At 45.0% G+C, this 17,584-nt stretch overlaps 1 protein-coding gene across 2 annotated transcripts in view; it reads right to left on the bottom strand.

Moving 5' to 3' along the window:
* Positions 1 to 13,371, bottom strand: part of NRK (Nik related kinase) — a 130,463-nt gene extending 117,092 nt beyond the window's left edge. Inside the window, exons 1-2 of one of the 2 annotated variants that reach the window (XM_080991075.1) lie at positions 12,748 to 13,371; positions 3,452 to 3,517 (exon numbers count right to left, since the gene is read on the bottom strand). In XM_080991075.1, coding sequence (XP_080847201.1) covers positions 3,452 to 3,517; positions 12,748 to 12,804 — 123 coding nt within the window. In that variant the 5' untranslated portion in view covers positions 12,805 to 13,371. The remainder of the gene's footprint in view (positions 1 to 3,451; positions 3,518 to 12,747) is intronic. The other variant, XM_080991074.1, reaches the window with a different exon arrangement.
* Positions 13,372 to 17,584: the final 4,213 nt, after the last annotated feature.

Below are 17,584 nucleotides of genomic sequence, written 5' to 3'. Positions count from 1 at the left end.
GAAGGCATGACAAGTGGTATCACAGTACTTTAAATGCATGGTGTGAATGTGGTAATTATTGCCACACAACAAAAGCAGGGCAAAAATAAATTAGAAACATTCTTGGTAAACTTCGCAGGTGCAAACGGTATTCAAACAAAGCATGATCATGTATGGCTGCTCCAATAGCACCATGAGCATGAATCATCATGAATGTGCACTGAAAATGGTGTCTGGAGGGGCCACAGTGGTAGTAGTGTAGGCACTCTTTGAGCCACCTCACCCACAGGACTTAACCCTGGGATCAAATGCTTTCCAATAAACCAAAGCTGAGACCATATGAGATCTATAGGCAGGAAAAGAGAGGCGTGCAGGGCAGATGAGGCAGCAGTGGAGAGAAGGATAGAGTGGGGAGGGAGAAGGAGACTGAAGGATGTGCTGGTGGGAGAGGAAGAAAGAGGAAGTGGTATTGCACCAGCCCTGAAGAAGTATTTGTTTATTGCAAAGATTTCAGGGATTACAAAAAGTCTCTATCCAGCAAGACATATATTTCTGCCCCTCGTGGTCAAGGTTGGACAGAAGATTTTGCCCTCCCCAAAACAATAGTCACAAGTGCAGTATTTAATGTTTCTCTGTGCAAGAGCAAAGGGGCACCTTCACAGACACAAGGGTGCAAGCTAAACCTTCTCTCTGCCTTTGGGGACTACAGTGACTATTAAAAGTTCTATTGTTCTATTTGTATAACCCCACCCCTTTCATTTGCATAAAATGGATTCCTCTCCATACGCCACCACACTTTAATAGGAAACAAAGCTGTCTTTTCCATTGTGAGCTTGGGAAAGCTTTCTTCAGTCATGGTAAAGAACAACAACTTTGGAGAGGAAGATGCAGAGTATCTGACTAGGGACAGAGTAGCAGTTTAAAAAAATATAAAAGTAAAAGACTCCTGGACAATTAAGTCCAGTCAAAGGCAACCATAGGGTGTGGCGCTCATCTCGCTTCAGGCCGAGGGAGCCGGCATTTGTCCACAGACAGCTTTCTGGTTCATGTGGCCAGCAGGACTAAACTGCTTCTGGTGCAATGGAACACTGTGATGGAAACCAGAGCACATGGAAACGACGTTTACCTTCCCACAACAGCAGTACCTATTGATCTACTTGCACTGGTGTGCTTTTGAACTGCTCGGTTGGCAGGAGCTGGGACAGAGCAACGGGAGCTCACTGTATTGTGTGGATTCGAATTGCTGACTTTCCAATCAGAAAGCCAAAGAGGTTCGGTGGTTTAGAACTCAGTGCCACATGCATCCTTTAAAAAATACCTGGCTCATGAGTAAAAGCAGGAGATCAGGCAAAGGAACATGCAACTCTGCCTTGTGCTGAATCAGACCATTAGTCCATCTAGTTCAGTATTATCTGAATTGAATGATAGCAGCTCTTGGGGGTTTCAGATGTAGAATCTTTCCCAGCCCTAACCTGATATGTCAGAGATTGACTTGAGGACCTTCTGCATGCAAGACAGATGCTTTACCACTGAGCCACAGCCCGCTCCTGAGTGAATGAATATATGGGAGGAGCCTAGAGAGGATGCCAAGTCAAAAGGGTGGAGTCTAATGATTCCATCACAGCACAAGGTCAAATGAAACCATTTTCTAAGCCCTTGAAATACTGGATTTATTCAAGAAAGTACTCAACACTGAAGGTCAAAATGCAAAGTAGGTGGAAAATATACCTGGCAGTTGGTAACTGTATGTAGGGGAGGCATGCAAGAAGTTTAAGGCTCAAGGCCACAGCCCAATGCATTTGTCCTTCCAGCCTGCTCCGCCCCGCATTCATTTTGCTCTTGGGCGTACATGTTTCTTAAATTTAGCCTTCCAGTAATTGCCTCCGGTGCTCCAATCTGCTCAGGCTTTCTGCACAGCACACAAGCTGCTTTCACACTTCATAATTTAACAAGGCCATGCGATCCATTGCACTCTTCCCAGATTTCTCTCCCCCCCGCCCCCGCTGCCCAAACATAAAAGATAGTCTTATTTATTTATTTATTTCTCTGCTCCAGAGAAAGGCTAGTCTCTCAGTTGGCTGCTTTTACACAGACCCAGAAACACCATAAGTGGGGGAAAGAAAGTCCTTTCCAAAACCAAAAACCAAGAGCTCACGTCTTTCCTTCCCAGGATCAAAGGACGGGTCTTGCCATGCTAACTGTAAAAGTGTGCTTGCTTCAAACAGGACAGTCCTCTATTTGAAGGCACCCTCTAGTTGAAGAGCTGTCCAGTCTAAGCTACTTCTTTCTGCCCAAAGGAGGGTTTGTCCAGTGTTGTTGTGCGGCCAAGCTAATCTGCAATTAATTTTAAATTGCTCACAGTTCACAACAGAAACAGAGAGAAAACAATGCAATGTCAACAGCAGCAACAACACCACACCCTCAAAAGACAATGTTCCAAGTTGTGGGGTTTTTTAGTCTACTGGCAAGCGTCTATCAGGGATAAAAATGCATTCTCATCATGACATGCCTGCTCACTTGATTTGTCTCCCAACTGTAAAGGAGCCTGGAAGGATGGTCACAAGACCGGGATTAGCAGAGAATGAACAACCAAACAGCCAGGGTGAAAGATCACCTACCAATCAAAGAAGCGGGGAGGAAATGACAATGAAACCAGCAGTGCACACAACAGCTTTGTTGTGGGTCAGATGGAAATCAGTTACATGACACCTTGCAGGAAAACACAGTTAACAGTTTACCATGAATGCACAGAATGTTCCTGCTTTGCTCCTTCCTTCTAGGCAGCAGGCATAACAAACCATAATCTCTAGCTTGGCATTATGACTGAACTGGGGACTATGGCTTGTTTGGAGTAAAACAAGCCACAATCCCCAGTTCAGACATAATGCTAAGCCAAAGTTTGGTCTTGGCTTACCAATCATGCAAAGCCAATCATGACTTCTGGTTCATAAAGAATGCTAAGCCAAAGGTCATGGTTTGTTGCTCTTGCTGGTGAGAAAGGAGGAGTGCAGCAAGAGTGAGTGCCACATCCACAGGCCACCATTAAATAGGGTTTACTATGACAGGTCCCATGGACCATTGACTCAATTCAGACTTTACTCCAAATTGTGGTTTGTGATATTTAGAACCCACACCATGGTTTGAGTTTACAAACATACTGCAGGCAAACCATGGCTTTGAGGTATCTGTTTAATTAATTTTTTCCTCTGCTCAGAGCTCACCTTCATAAGTTCACTCCTGTCCCCATGGTGCGGCAGCTCTTGACGCACAGCAGTGGTGTGTCTGTGAATTCAGAAAGATAAGCAAACCACCCCTAGCACAAATGATGGCTAGGGAAGCCCTCATGAACTATGGTTTGTAATCAGGCTGGCTTGCCAGACAAAGGTTTGGTGTAATGTCTGAGTATAGCCATTATGTCCAGGATTTCAGTTTTGTCAATATGCCATGAAATATATTGAGTTTTGTTCATTACCTTATAGACTTGCCCATACGTCCCATTTCCAACAACTTGTACTAGTTCAAATATCCCTGCTGGATCCTGAAAAAAATAACAATAAAGAAACACATTGATTAATTTTACCTAAAGAACCAAGCTACTTTGTCCTATATGATTCCATCTCTTGGAATCAGATTATGAAGAATTAGGGGTACAACTCATTTGGAAGGTCTCCTGCACAAGCTTATTTGAAATGAATGGGACCTGCACCACAGCCAGTTGGGCACACATGCATACATGATAGATGTGTCCTATTGCAGTCCTATTGCAGCCCTACCCAGTCTGGTGCCATCCAGATGCTGGCATGGCCTATGGTCAGGGGTGATGGGAGTCCAGCAACATCTGGAGGGTGACAGGTTGGGGAAGCCTGCCTTTTTTAAATTCATTGGGGTGAAGGAAGCATTTCCTCCAAAGAGTTAATGGCGTAGATATGTTAAAAGCCATGTGGGCCAAAGCAGGTCCTGGAATGCGGAAATGCCAGTGTAAGGGAGCCACAGCTATTCTTGTAAAGCATGGAGAGAACAGAAAATTAAACTGTGCTCAACCTCACCCAAGCCAAATGCAGGCAACCCAGTTTTCTAAAAACAAAAAGTTTGGAAGGAAGATCATGGGGAAGCCTGTCCAAAATCACAGAGGAGCCAGTGCCAAACTGTTGCAGTACAAATACTCTGGGGTTTCAAAGGGCAGTGCCTAAAAACTTGACCAGCAAATGTTGCTTCATTTGAGACTGCAAAAGAGGATTGTTTAAATTAAGGTTACCAGATTTTTTTCAATGAATCCGGGGACGCTTTTCAACTTCAATGGATTTTGTCCAGGGACTGATTTGTAAATCCGGGGACTGTCCCCGGGAAACAGAGACGTCTGGTAACCTTAGTTTAAATATCACCTCCTGAATTTAGAAGTTGGATCTACCTGCTGCTTCTCTCAAGGTCACAAGCTTGAAAGTAAAAGAAAACTATCCAAAAACAGTTTGGGTATTTGAATGCTTACATTTCAGCAAGACAGCAAAGCCAAAAGGACAATCTTGATAACTAAAAATGTGCTTTTGTCCTGATGTGGTTGATTTCCAGCTATTATCTTGCAAAGTCTAAACCATGTGTAGGCAAACGAAGGCCCACAGGCTGGATCAGGCCCAATTGCCTCCCATGGCGGCGGCAATGGTGGCACCTCCTCCCTCCCTGGCTTCTCCCTGCCCTGCCTAGAGGAGGAAGGGGGCTGGGCTTTGTTGGTGCCAGCAGCAGCAGCAGCGCTCAAGCAGCCACCATTTTAAGCAGCCCCTCTCTGGAGCCCTTTCGTGCTCTGTGCCGCCACCAGCCCCTGATGCTCGCAAGACACAGGTAAGCAGCCACCGCGGCTTGTGGTGCTCTTGCATCATTTCCCCCCAAAAAATATAGTCCAGCCCCCAACAAGGTCTGAGGGACAGTGGACCGGCCCCCTGCTGAAAAAGTTTGCTGACCCCTGGTCTACACTGATGTGCAAGAAACCCTTGATGTTCCATCATTCATTTTATATACAAGAAAGTTTACCAGTAAAAGAGTCTTGGAACAGCAATAACCTTCAAGTCAGAGGGAAAATACTTAGATGTAATCAGGATGCTCTTATTTCTTAGGATAAAACAGCTAATTATTTAACTTAGGTTTTTGACAGATTATTTGGGAGGTGCAGGGTACTCTTTACAAAAGAGAAAGTGGGTTGTTTCCCCTTTTAATGTTGTTGAGTTTATTTGCATTTTATTGTAAGCCCCCTAAGATCCGATGGACAGATTGGATAATCCAAGAACAAACAAGTTAATAATAGGATTTTATTTATTTATTTTTAAAATCGACTTCTCGTGCTTTCAAGCATAAAGAAAACAAAACCAAAACTGCAAAGTCTTGGCTTCCACCTGGTTTAAATATAAAGGAAACACAGTATGCTCTGGTTTCCTGTACAGGTTTCTGTCTCACAGTTTTACAGAGGAGCATGAATATGGCAAGTTAGCTTTCGTGGCATCCAGGACAGCTGCCTTGCTCCAGCCTTTTGGACTCCTCATCCAATGATAAAGACGAAGCAAGAAGAGCAGCATATGGCACAGTGCATTACAGTAATTAACCTCAAAGTGATTAATGTTTGGGTCAGGATTTTGGCATCTGCCAAAGGAAATGTAGCAAACTTGGCAGTAGCTGGATAGCAAGGGGCCATACAGACCCTGGAATACCAAATGCTGTTGGAGAGGAAGCTCTATATCAAAGACACGTCCAGCTCTGAGACAATTAGGAACTTGGCCTGGTTGGAGGGCTAAGCTGTAATAGACCGTAGAGTGCTCCAATCAGAACAAGGACAGATCCAAGGACTAAAGTCAGAGCCCAGCATAAGGTGTCTGCCGTCTGTAACACAAGGGCCAACGGATGGCAAAAAGTCATCTCCATTTTCAAGCAGGCTTGTGCGCAGTGACTTGCTTATGATGAGTGAGAGCTGGCCTCTTTGCAAACAGGCGATGGAATTCCTGTGTACTGTGAGAACTTCGGTGCCTTTCTTAGTGAAGGAACTACAGTGGTACCTCAGGTTACATACACTTCAGGTTACATACGCTTCAGGTTACATACTCCGCTAACCCAGAAATAGTGCTTCAGGTTAAGAACTTTGCTTCAGGTTGAGAACAGAAATTGTGTTCCGGCAGTGCGGCAGCAGCAGGAGGCCCCATTAGCTAAAGTGGTGCTTCAGGTTAAGAACAGTTTCAGGTTAAGTACGGACCTCCGGAACGAATTAAGTACTTAACCCGAGGTACCACTGTATGTCCAAGTGGTAGAACATAAACAGAAAGCCCAAGTTAGGATGGGTCCTTCCGTGATGGGTAAAAGGACACCCCTTCCATACTGAAGCCAATTAGACCATGGGTAGGCAAACTAAGGCCCAGGGGCCAGATCTGGCCCAATCGCCTTCTCAATCCGGCCCGTGGATGGTCTGGAAATCAGTGTGTTTTTACATGCGTAGAATGTGTCCTTTTATTTAAAATTCACCTCTGGGTTATTTGTGGGGCATAGGAATTCATTCACCCCCCCTCCAAATATATTCTGCCCCTCCAAGGTCTGAGTGACAGTGGACCGTCCCCCTGCTGAAAAAGTTTGCTGACCCCTGAACTGACTGACAGTTCAATCTTATTTCAGCACTGGAAATAGGACAGCATCTTTCACCTGAGTGCAGAAGGATCGCTTACCTCCAACACCTTGCTCCTTCTCACATTGCTCCACCTTGTGCCTGCTCAGACAAATGCCAGCATGTGTCACATGGACAGACCAGTGTGTGCTTGCTTGCTGTGTTGGCCAGGAACCTTTCCCAACACTGTCTTGACTACCCAAGACAGCTAGATAGCCTAGGTCAGCAAAAATGAAGCATCGCCATTGTCAGGTGCTGGCATAGGAGGATGGGATTGGTTCAAGAGAATGGCACTCAAGCATCCACTAGCTGCTATTTACACTTAAAATCCACCTTTTCTCCAAGAAGCTCAAATTGGCATCCATGATTCTCTCCTTCTCCATATTATCCTCACAACAACCTTGTTTCAGAGACCTTGTTCCCCGGAGACCCACAAAGCACATTATGCCAATCCGTGTTCCTGTATGCACCACAACTTATAATAGTAAACATCTATAAAACACACACTTATTAAATGATCCACAAATTAGTCTAAGCCGTGGGAAGTGGTTTTCAGTTTCCTGGAGAATTTGTGAACCAAATGAAGCTTTGCCATTCTCCTGCAAAGTTATCTTTGTACTTTGATGCACTTGCCAATCTTAATTTGTGAGTCAATTTAGCAGTGAGGGCAATATGCCATACTCTATTGCATCAAGCATTTAAGTTTACACCTTTTAAGTCCTTCCAAAATGTGGGTATAACCATACATGCAACAGTTAAGAGAAATCCAATTAGTAGCTCATCCACCAAGTCCTGATTCTTGTTTAATTACAGATTCAGTAATAATGCAAGTTCTGAGGTCTTCGTGACATGCTGATGTGTAATTGTACTTATCTCATTAAACACTTGCTCCCCAAAATTGGCCGCCTTCAGGCACGTCCACAAGTACCTATAGCTGCCTCTCCCCACACCCTCACCAGCACATGGGTGAAGTATGTTCATGCATAGCTGAAATTTTAACTGGGGAGCAGGGGCAAAGTCCTGCAGAACAGAGGTGTGTGTGCCCTCCCAAGCTAGCCTCCTTCCCTCCAGATGCTGTGGATGATACAGATGAAGTGGAAAATTCTTCATAAAGGCAAGCAAAGAAACATAATTAGAGTTCCAGGACAAATTTCCAGCCTTGCAAACACATTCAAGGAGGCTGCAAAGCAAAACTGGGGATGTGCATGGCCTGGGGAGAAGGGGAGAGTCCTGAGGACCAGGTAGAGAGGCCTGGGACCCGAGGTTCCCTATCCCTGCCCTAGTTAAGCATCCTTAAGATTGCAGTCATGCCGTGCACACCTATATGGGTCTTTTCAGAAGTAAGCCCTATTGGGTTAATGGGACTTCTCAGCAAGCATATGACTAAAGAACTGATGTCATTAGTTTTGCAGCAGACTCTAGCTAGACTGAAGCCACCTAGAAGAGACGGGTGGAAATACTGTGCAAAAAGCGAAACAGCAGTGGAATCAAACTTGAACAGATTGTGCAAAAAAAGCTTCAAGGGGATCAGCTGCAAACATACAGATTGCAAGGACAGGTGCTGGAAAAGCGACCTGCAAAATTAATCCTATTTCACAGAAACCTCCAGTGATCTCCTCTAGAAGAAATTAACAAGAGTGATAAATTACACAGCCAGAAATCAAGGAATTGGACTCTGGAGGTTATAAATATATACATAAGGTAGAGGTAACCCTGACCATTAGGTCCAGTCACGGACGACTCTGGGGTTGTGGCGCTCATCTCGCTTTATTGGCCGAGGGAGACAGCGTACAGCTTCCGGGTCATGTGGCCAGCATGACTAAGCCGCTTCTGGTGAACCAGAGCAGCGCACGGACACGCGTTTACCTTCCCACCAGAGTGGCACCTATTTATCTACTTGGACTTTAACATGCTTTCAAACTGCTAGATTGGCAGGAGCTGGGACCAAGCAATGGGAGCTCACCCCATCACGGGGATTCGAACCGCTGACCTTCTGATCGGCAAGCCCTCAGCTTTGTGGTTTAGAACACAGCACCACACACCATATGTATATACATACATACATGTATATACATACACATACATACATACATACATACACACACATCTCCAACCAAGTTTAACTGAAGTGATGGACTTTGTACTAGATGTACCAGATGTTTCTTCCTGGCTGGAAAAGTCTGCAAGATGTGTGATGGAATCTTTTCATTTAACATGATGAACAAAACACAGCAAGAGTTATGATGGTTCCACATTGCAGGGTGCATTCATATGACCAGTTTTTTTTCTTTTCACCCATGGGGTGATGCTTATTGGAATCCCTTTATGACAGAAACCCCTTGCCCATCCCAGTCCTGGGAACGGCTCGATATGCATTCAAATCACAGGACTAAGCAGAACTTCAGCCAGGTTTTCTTTTTCTATATATATAAAAAAAACACAAAACAAAACTCTGCCAAACTCATGTTTGCTGATGATAAGGAGGGAAAGCAAACCTCTCTTACAAACCCAACGGTTCCCTGGCCACCACCCTTCTCAGTGCTTTTGGCCAGGGATTGGTTGAATAAATAAAGGGAAGGACTAAACTTTGGGTGGACCCCATCTAGAAACTGCTCTGGAGCTGCAGAGCAACTGAAGTCTGTTTTCTGGTGTGTTTTTTTAAAACAAATACAAAGTCGCTATTCTCCTGCCAAAAGATCAGGGGTGGGGAGGGCCGATGAGCTCTTCAAAGATACTGGCAAGGCTCACATTCAATATAACAGGATCCCTGAATATCTTTCAAAAGCACAGCAGTTGTGGGGGAGATTGGTTGCCCAACTACAGATGTTGTTGTCACCCCTGTCTCCTGGTTTGGTGTGTTTAATGGGAGTTGTAGTTCAGGCTCATCTGGAGGGCCAGAGATTTCCCCCTCACACAACTGAAGAGCAGGAACCTATCCTGTTTTACTCATTCTCAGAGGAGAGCTATTGAAATTATTAACACAACTATCTTAAGCCTATTTTGCACTTGTCATCTGAGGCCCTTCTCTATGTCCTCCATCCCCAAGAGGTCTGGAGGGTGGCAACACGAGAACAGACCTTTTCTGTGGTGGCTCCCCATCTGTGAATGCTCTCCCCAGAGAGGCTTTATATGTCTTTAGGCACCAGGCAAAAAACATTCCTCTTTACCCAGGCCTTTGGCCATGAAATAATCTAGGGCCTGCTAAAGGTGGTGGCAAGGCTGCTATAGTGATTATTTTCTTATTATGCTGTCTAGTATTATGCTTTGCATTCTGTTTTTTATTTTTATTATGGTCCACAAAATATGTTTTCAATGTTGTACACTGCCCTGGGATCTTTTGATTAAGGGTTGTATGTAAATCGAATAAACAATAAATAATAATAGCATAATTTTGAAGGGTCTAGATGGTGTGGAACTTAGCTGGAGGCAGCCCAAAGCTTTTAAAGACATACACACCAAAATGTGTTGGCTAAGTCTGCTTAACTTTGAGAGTTCAAAGCTTCGGAGAAGAGGTGGTGAAAGGCTTGCCTGCAAGCAGTGCTGGTGGTGGGGCTTAGGCAAAAAGTGAGTGGTGCTAGAGGCAAAAGTAGGAGGAGCAACGGTTGTGCCTCTTGCCTTTGTACAGTAGGTGGCATTCCAGCCACGCATACACCAAAGGCTTCCATATATACACAAACATCTCCAGCCGCCAACCTGGCAAACTAGTGGCATCGTCCCAGGACATATTCCAGTTGAGCAAAAACAATTGGGGGAGGGTATGGTGCATGGCAGTGAGTGCCATGGCCTGGATATTGGGTGTGGCCTCTGGAGCACCCCAAGAGCTGGAGAAGGAGTCCTGGGTGCACAATCGGAAGCGTCTGTTATGTATTACCAGCAAGTCTCAACCTCAGTCCCACCCCCACCAACATCTGTGACAAGAGGATAAAAGTTTTGTACTAATTTATAAGATACTGTACTTGAAAGCATTAGAAAAGCAACACCTGCATGAGCTGCTTTGACCATATGAATTCTAGAATCTATGGCTGAAAGCTATTAAAAATATAATTAAATATATTTGCATTGAGCCATGATGAGAACTGGAATGCTCCAGATTCATGTCTGACCCCAGCTATTAGTACATCAGATGGGATATGGCATGCTAATGTTGCCTCAGCCCCCTGATTCTGCAGAATGGGCTCAAGAAGGGAGCAAGGTTGGGCAATTGTTTGGGTTCCCAAAACCGGTCAAGAGCCCAATGGCATGTACCAGCACTCTAACTGCACCCAAGAAAGTCAACGTGTTGGATTTCCCAGTCTACACACTGCACCTGCTCCAGTTGCCTATTGGGATAACCACACAGGTTACATTTCAGGGCTGTTGTACAGATTACTGAGATAATGTTCATGTGAAAGGGCAAAGAATTCTCATAGCTCGTTTTGCCTGAGTTTATCGCAGGCGCTTTATCCAAGTTTCCTCTCCCTACTCTCCACTCAATCCCAGATACAGCATGAGAAATAATCACAAACATAGAGCCCTACCTTTCAGGGCTGTTGTGAAGTTTTTCAAGAAAAAGCATATAAAACATGCAGTCAGCTTAACTGCAGATGCCTCCGCACAGGTCCATCCAGCCCCTCTCAGAGCATGCACAGCTCATTTGCAATAAGGTGGCAGGAAGATGGCGTCCTTAAACCGGGTCACACCATAAGCTCACCAAACTCAGTATTGTCTACTCTGAGTAGCAGCAGCTTGCCAGGGCGTAAGGAGGTTCAGGTTGTCAGAGTACAGGGTTCAGTCTCCTGCCACCTGGACCTTTTAACTGGAGATGCAAGTGACTGGACCCTGAGCAAGAATCCTTGCTTTCCAAGGCTGAGATGAGGGGCTGAATTCATACCGAGAGAAACTCAATCACGTCTTAACTCAAATCCCACTGATTTCAATATAAACTAGGTACAACTTGGAGCCTGAGGTCATCTTTGTGCTTTCCCTCTGTGCCAGTTTCTGTGTGGTTCCCTCCACAAATTGCTAGGAGAATCTTGACAAGAAAATGGGACTTCTCAGTGGTCCCCACCCCCACCCCCACCCCGTCAATGAAGGCTTGTGTGATACCAATGTCAAAATCTTTCTAGCAGCAGGCAAAGACATTCTGGTTCTCCCAGGCCTTTGTATATAAATTTCATTGCTGAACTAGTCTATGTTGAGGGGTAGGTTATGGAGGCATTGTTTTCATTGTTTTATTACTTTAATACATATATACCTGTATACTGTAAAACTTATTTCATTTTGTAGACTGCTTTGAGAATTTAATGTAATGCAACTGATAAGCTGAATAAATAACAACAACTTGCAACAGGTTGCGGTCCAGAAACCATTCACCAGGGAGTCAGCTCCACTGAACTCAACAGGTATTACTTTGGAGTAGACTTATATATAGGCCTATGCTGTTAATATCCAGTCCAATGCATGCAAAATTCTTCAAGCCCTAATACTACTACTACTACTACTAATAATAATAATAATACCCAATTATTTTTATTTTATTCAGCCGGAACTCTCAAGAACTCAGTTCTAGCACCTTTCATGTGGGCACCAAGAGACCAAGGGAAAAATAGAACTGATAATACCAACAAACTGGATTGAGACTAAGTTAGTTACATGTAGTTCTCACTGAGGTCTTAAGTCATGGTTAACTTGTTTGTTCCAACAAGTTCACCCAACCTAGCCTCTATCCAACGCCATGCCGCCGACAAAGAAACCCAAAGCATGCTTTGTAAGAGCTGAGCTGCCAGATTACACCAATAGGTCCTTGCAAGACCACTTCTCCCTGAAGAGCAGAAGTGACATCTGGGAAGTGACATCTTTTTGCTGCCGCCACCCCCCTCTGGAGGCTTATGAAGGAGCCAGCTGTAAGCCCTCTAAGAACACAGAAATCTCAGACCGTTGGGTCCATCTAGTTCATTAGTGTCCGCACTGACAGGCAGCGGGCTCTTAAGGGTTTCAGGCAAGGGGTCCCTCCAAGCCCCTACCAAGAGATGCCATGCGGGGTAGGCACCCAGGACTTTCCGCATGCAAGGTCTGCCGCTGAGCTGTGCCATGTCTCTCCCCATGGCTTCCACGCTCCAGCTCGTCTCTCCCTTCCCAGCCAGGACATAGGCACTTACCCTGAGCGCAGACAGGTCGATGCTGTCCAGGCTCCTCGCCGTGTAGTCGCTGGCCATGACTTCTGAACGATGCGGTAGCGGCGGGTCTCTGCGCTGCGCTTGCCAAGCGCTCCTGGGGCACGGAGAGCCGTTGGGGACGCAGCTGCAGTTGCTAAGAAAAAGAGAGGGTTGTAGAGAAAGTCCCCGGGCACGGGATGCTTGCTGGGGTTGAGGGTTGAGGACTTGGTCGGCTTGCAATCTCTTCTTCTTCTTCTTCTTCTTCTTCTTCTTCTTCTTCTTCTTCTTCTTCTTCTTCTTCTTCTTCTTCTTCTTCTTCTATTAATTTTTCTCCTCCTCCCCTTGCCAGTCTAACGGTCCCGGTGGCTCAGCCCTTGCCAGGCAGCCTGTCCATACTAGCCGTTCGTCTCTTGGTGACAAACACAGGAAACCTGACATGCAAATCCGAGGGGGGAAAGCGAGAATGGAAAGGAAAGGGGGGTGAGAGAGAGAAAGGTCCTTCTCTTCCCCCGCCCCCCGCAGTCAGAGGGCGAGGAAACAGCCCCACAGCCTCCAGCCTTTGAAGACAAACAACTTTTGCACGGGCATATTCTCGGGAAAGTTTGCAAGGAAGTGACGTGCCACGGAGGATGGGCTCAGCCGGACTGAGCTGGAGAGTTGAAGGCGGGTGATAGTGAGGAGATTGATGCAACAGCTGGATCTGGCGGGAAGAGGGGGCACAAGGGGTGTCCGTGCTGCAGGAAACAGGTCGGGTATTCTGGCTCCTTCTGCTACTGCCCAAAGGGGACAGAAAGAGTGCGTTTTCCCATACCCAATGACACCCAGAGCCAGATAGTGGGGGGATGGGGGAGCCCTAATCCAGATGTTGCTGAGCCCTAAAGCAAAGAAGAGCAAGGATGAAGGATGAGCCATGTATCAAGGGCCGTAATCTTAGCGGGTGAAACTTAATTTTTGCAAATTTGCAAAATGTGAGCAATTCAAATCTGCTATTATTTTTGTGATTGGACAACATTTAGCTTGTTAGGTCTGTGTTTGATGGAAGAAGCACATTGGCTTTTGGAAAACCAAAAAAAACCTTTAATTTTACCTTCTGAAAATGTAAGGTAATGATAAATAATAATAATAATAATAATAATAATAATAATAATAATATAATATTAATATATAATATAGCTGCAAGTCCTTGGCAATCGTTTTTAATGATTTCTATGCAACATTGCACACTTTTTTTTTTAACGAAGCAAAATTAATTATATTAATTTAACCAAAATAACTTTTCCAAGTCATGTCACAACTTTTTAGCACCCCCATCTTTGGAATGTGAAAATTGAAAAAACTAAACACACCCTAGCCAGGTATTGAAGTGCCAGGCTAGAACCTGGGAGAAACAGATTTCAAATCCCCACTCTGCCATAAAGCCTATTGGGAGTGACTTTAGATCACCCACTGCCATTCAGCCTCACAAGATTGCTGTCAGGATTCAGTGAGGAGAGGACAAACTATGTACACCACATTGAGCTCATTTGGGGAAAAGTTGGGATATGCATGCCCCAGGTGCCCAACCCATGCCTTAAGGACTGGCAGATTTGGTCTAGCAGGAGATTTGCAGTGGACTAAATGTATAAAGTGTCCTCCCTGGTTGACAGATTAGTTGTTGTTGTTAATTGCAATTTTATTGCCCAAGTTTATTCTAAAGATAGCAAGGCTGTTCTTACCTTCAGTCTTCACAAGCACTTTGTGAGGCAGCGTAAGAAGAAGCTGCAGGCTCACAGCCACCCAGTGACTCAGCTCGCCCTGCCATAATTTCAGCATGCTAACCACTAAAGCCTGCAAAGAAGACTGTAACCAGTGGGGGTTCTGCTTGGCCTGTTTCTCCATAGCACTCAAATGTATACAACAGGCAAAGCTGACGCAAACACCAAAGCTTCACCCCCCTTTTCAAACATCTACAATTTTCCTACTACAGTGCTTTTTACAGTAGGGTTCCTCAGATGTTTCCACTACAGGGGCTTAGCCATGGAACTTACGGAACGAGAACCCACAAAATTGCCCCCTGAGCAAGCACAGAGTGCATTTCACTCAGCACTCACTCACCACTCCAGGGACCTGGATAGCTCAGTTGGTTAGAGTATGGTGCTAATAATTCCAAGGTTGCAGGTTCAATCCCCATATGGGCCAACTGCATAATCCTGCATATTCAGGGGGTTGGCCTAGATGACCCCCAGGGACCCTTCCAACTCTACTTTCCTAAGATTCTATGATATTGGGTGCACTTAGTTTCCACACATTTGTTTCATCCTCTTTTAAAGCCATCTAAATTAGTGGCCATCAGTAGGGGCTGCATACACACCATGCATTGAAAGCACATGACACCCCCCCCCCGAGAATCCTGGGAAATAGTTTGTCTCATTGAGCTACAATTCCCAGCACCCTTAACAAACTACCATTCCCATTATTCCTTGTGGGGGGGAGGGAATGTGCTTTACATATTATGGTGGGCATGCAGCCTCAGCATGTCTCTTACAGTGCTGAGAAGAGGCATTCTCTGCTCTGTGACTGAGGCTGCCTCTCCTAAGATAGCAACCACCATGGGCTTGGATGGCCTGAAGGAGACACCTACTTGTTGAGGCATGCCTGCACGGTGCCTTTGGGTTCAGTCTGTATGAACTGACTCAGCACATCAGATCCCCTGCAAGCCACAGTTTTTCTTACATGTTGTGATTTTAGCGAGAGGCTTGAGCCTGAGTCACGAAGTGTGTGTCAGCTCTCTATTAACACACATGGTTGTGGCTGCGGATCCAAACAGCTGTGGGACAGAATGCTGCAATAAATCATGAAGCAATTTCCTTAAAAGAGATTCCAAGAGGCTTCTCTGGACTTCAAAGAAATCCCGCACTGTCACCCTGCACACACACACACACACACACACACAGAGTGTGTGCTCAAAAAAACTCTGCAAAAAAACGACACTGACACAAAAACCCACACATACATTAAACAAAATAGAAATATCACCTCCCGGCCCCACCCTCACCCACCATGGCCCCTTCCACCTCCCCCCCTTTTTTCTTCCTAATGTAACCCTAATGTCTCAACAAATGAAACTGACCTATGGAAAATGTAACTTGAAAAAAGAGACATTGCGCATACCTTTGTAAACCAAGAAAACTTTATTTTTTTTAAAGCAGCAGCATTGGTCAGGGTGGGTTTTAATAGCCCCCTACCCCATCTTTGCTCTAGCAAGTAGCACCACAGATGAACCAGCAAAGGAAGAAAGCCACTTTAAAAATAAAATAAAATGAAAAACATTATTATTATTATTATTATTATTATTATTATTATTATTTCCTCATCCTTCACCAGCGGGTCCCAGGATGAGTTACAACAACTTACAGTTTAAAATTATAAATGAAGCAGATTATAATCACAGTAGTAAGAGTGGGTACTGAAAACATACTTCTCAGGTCTCAAAGGGCAGGATAAAAGAGGTTTGTCTTCACTATAGAAAAACTGTATAGTGAAGAAGTCAGGTGCACTGCTGTGGGGAGGGAATTTTACAATTTCAGAGCCGCCAAGTGGCCACCTAGGCCACTACCACCACCTGAGCTCCCAAGAGGTGGGACTTCAAAGAGGGCCACGCTCTACCCACATACTTTTGCCTCTGGCCCATCAACCTTTTGCAGGTGACACATGGAATGTTAGCCATGAGGACTGCAGCCCTAGAACTGAAAAAAGATTCCCTGCCTCTTCCTTACTGGAATTCAGTGGAAGATAATTCCTCTGCAAATGTCTCATTAGATATGGCTGGACCTTCAGGCCATCTTCTTTAAGCTCAATTTCTTTCCAAACAATGTGCTGGAGGGTGACTACATAAGGAAGGGCCTTGTCTGTAGCGGCACCCTTGTTTCACAGCTCTTCTCTACGGTCAGGTCTTTGAATGCTAATTTTGGTTTCTCTCTCCTGCTGTGGCTGGTTTATGCTTGATCTGTGTTATGCTTTACTGCAGCGCTTTCCAAACTTTTCATGTTGGTGACACACTTTTTAGACATGCATCATTTCGTGACACCATAATTCAGTTTTACAAGCAAACCGGAGATTAAACTACAGTGGTACCTCGGGTTAAGTACTTAATTCGTTCTGGAGGTCTGTTCTTAACCTGAAACTGTTCTTAACCTGAAGCACCACTTTAGCTAATGGGGCCTCCTGCTGCCACTGCGCCACTGGAGCACGATTTCTGTTCTCATCCTGAAGCAAAGTTCTTAACCTGGAGCACTATTTATGGGTTAGCGGAGTCTGTAACCTGTAACCGTATGTAACCCAAGGTACCACTGTAGCCCCTTTCCAGCCCTGGGAGGAGCACAGAGAGAGTTCTCGTGACAAACCTATACACTGCAGCTGACACACTAATGTGTCACAACACACAGTTTGGAAAGCTCTGCTTTACTGTGTTTCTGTTCTGGTTGTTGTTGTTGTTAATGTTCATTTTTTTACTGTATGTATAATAATTGAAATTTAAATACTTATTTGTCACTTGTACAACTTGTATACAGTAAGATTACACGAGCACCCCCCACTCAGCTCTCTTAGTCTTAATTCCCCTCGTTTACTGACGCACACCCACCAAACCCGAAAGTCAGTTGCCCTGTTGTTATCTTTTCATTCAGCAGCCTAGCACGGATAGAAGCTGTTCTTTACCCTGTTGGTGCGACTAATCATGTTTCTGTATCTTCTGCCTGAGGGCAGGAGATCAAGAAAGTGCCGGCCAGGGTGTGAATCATCCCTGAGAATTTTCCTCACTCTCCTGAGGCAACGTTCTTCCTCTATTTCATCCAGCAGATTC

The sequence above is a fragment of the Podarcis pityusensis genome (assembly GCF_964106645.2).
Source record: "Podarcis pityusensis genome assembly, chromosome: Z".
Classification (NCBI taxonomy): domain Eukaryota; kingdom Metazoa; phylum Chordata; class Lepidosauria; order Squamata; family Lacertidae; genus Podarcis; species Podarcis pityusensis.
The sequence above is the reverse complement of the archived record's forward strand: the minus strand, read 5'-3'. Positions and strand labels throughout refer to the sequence as shown.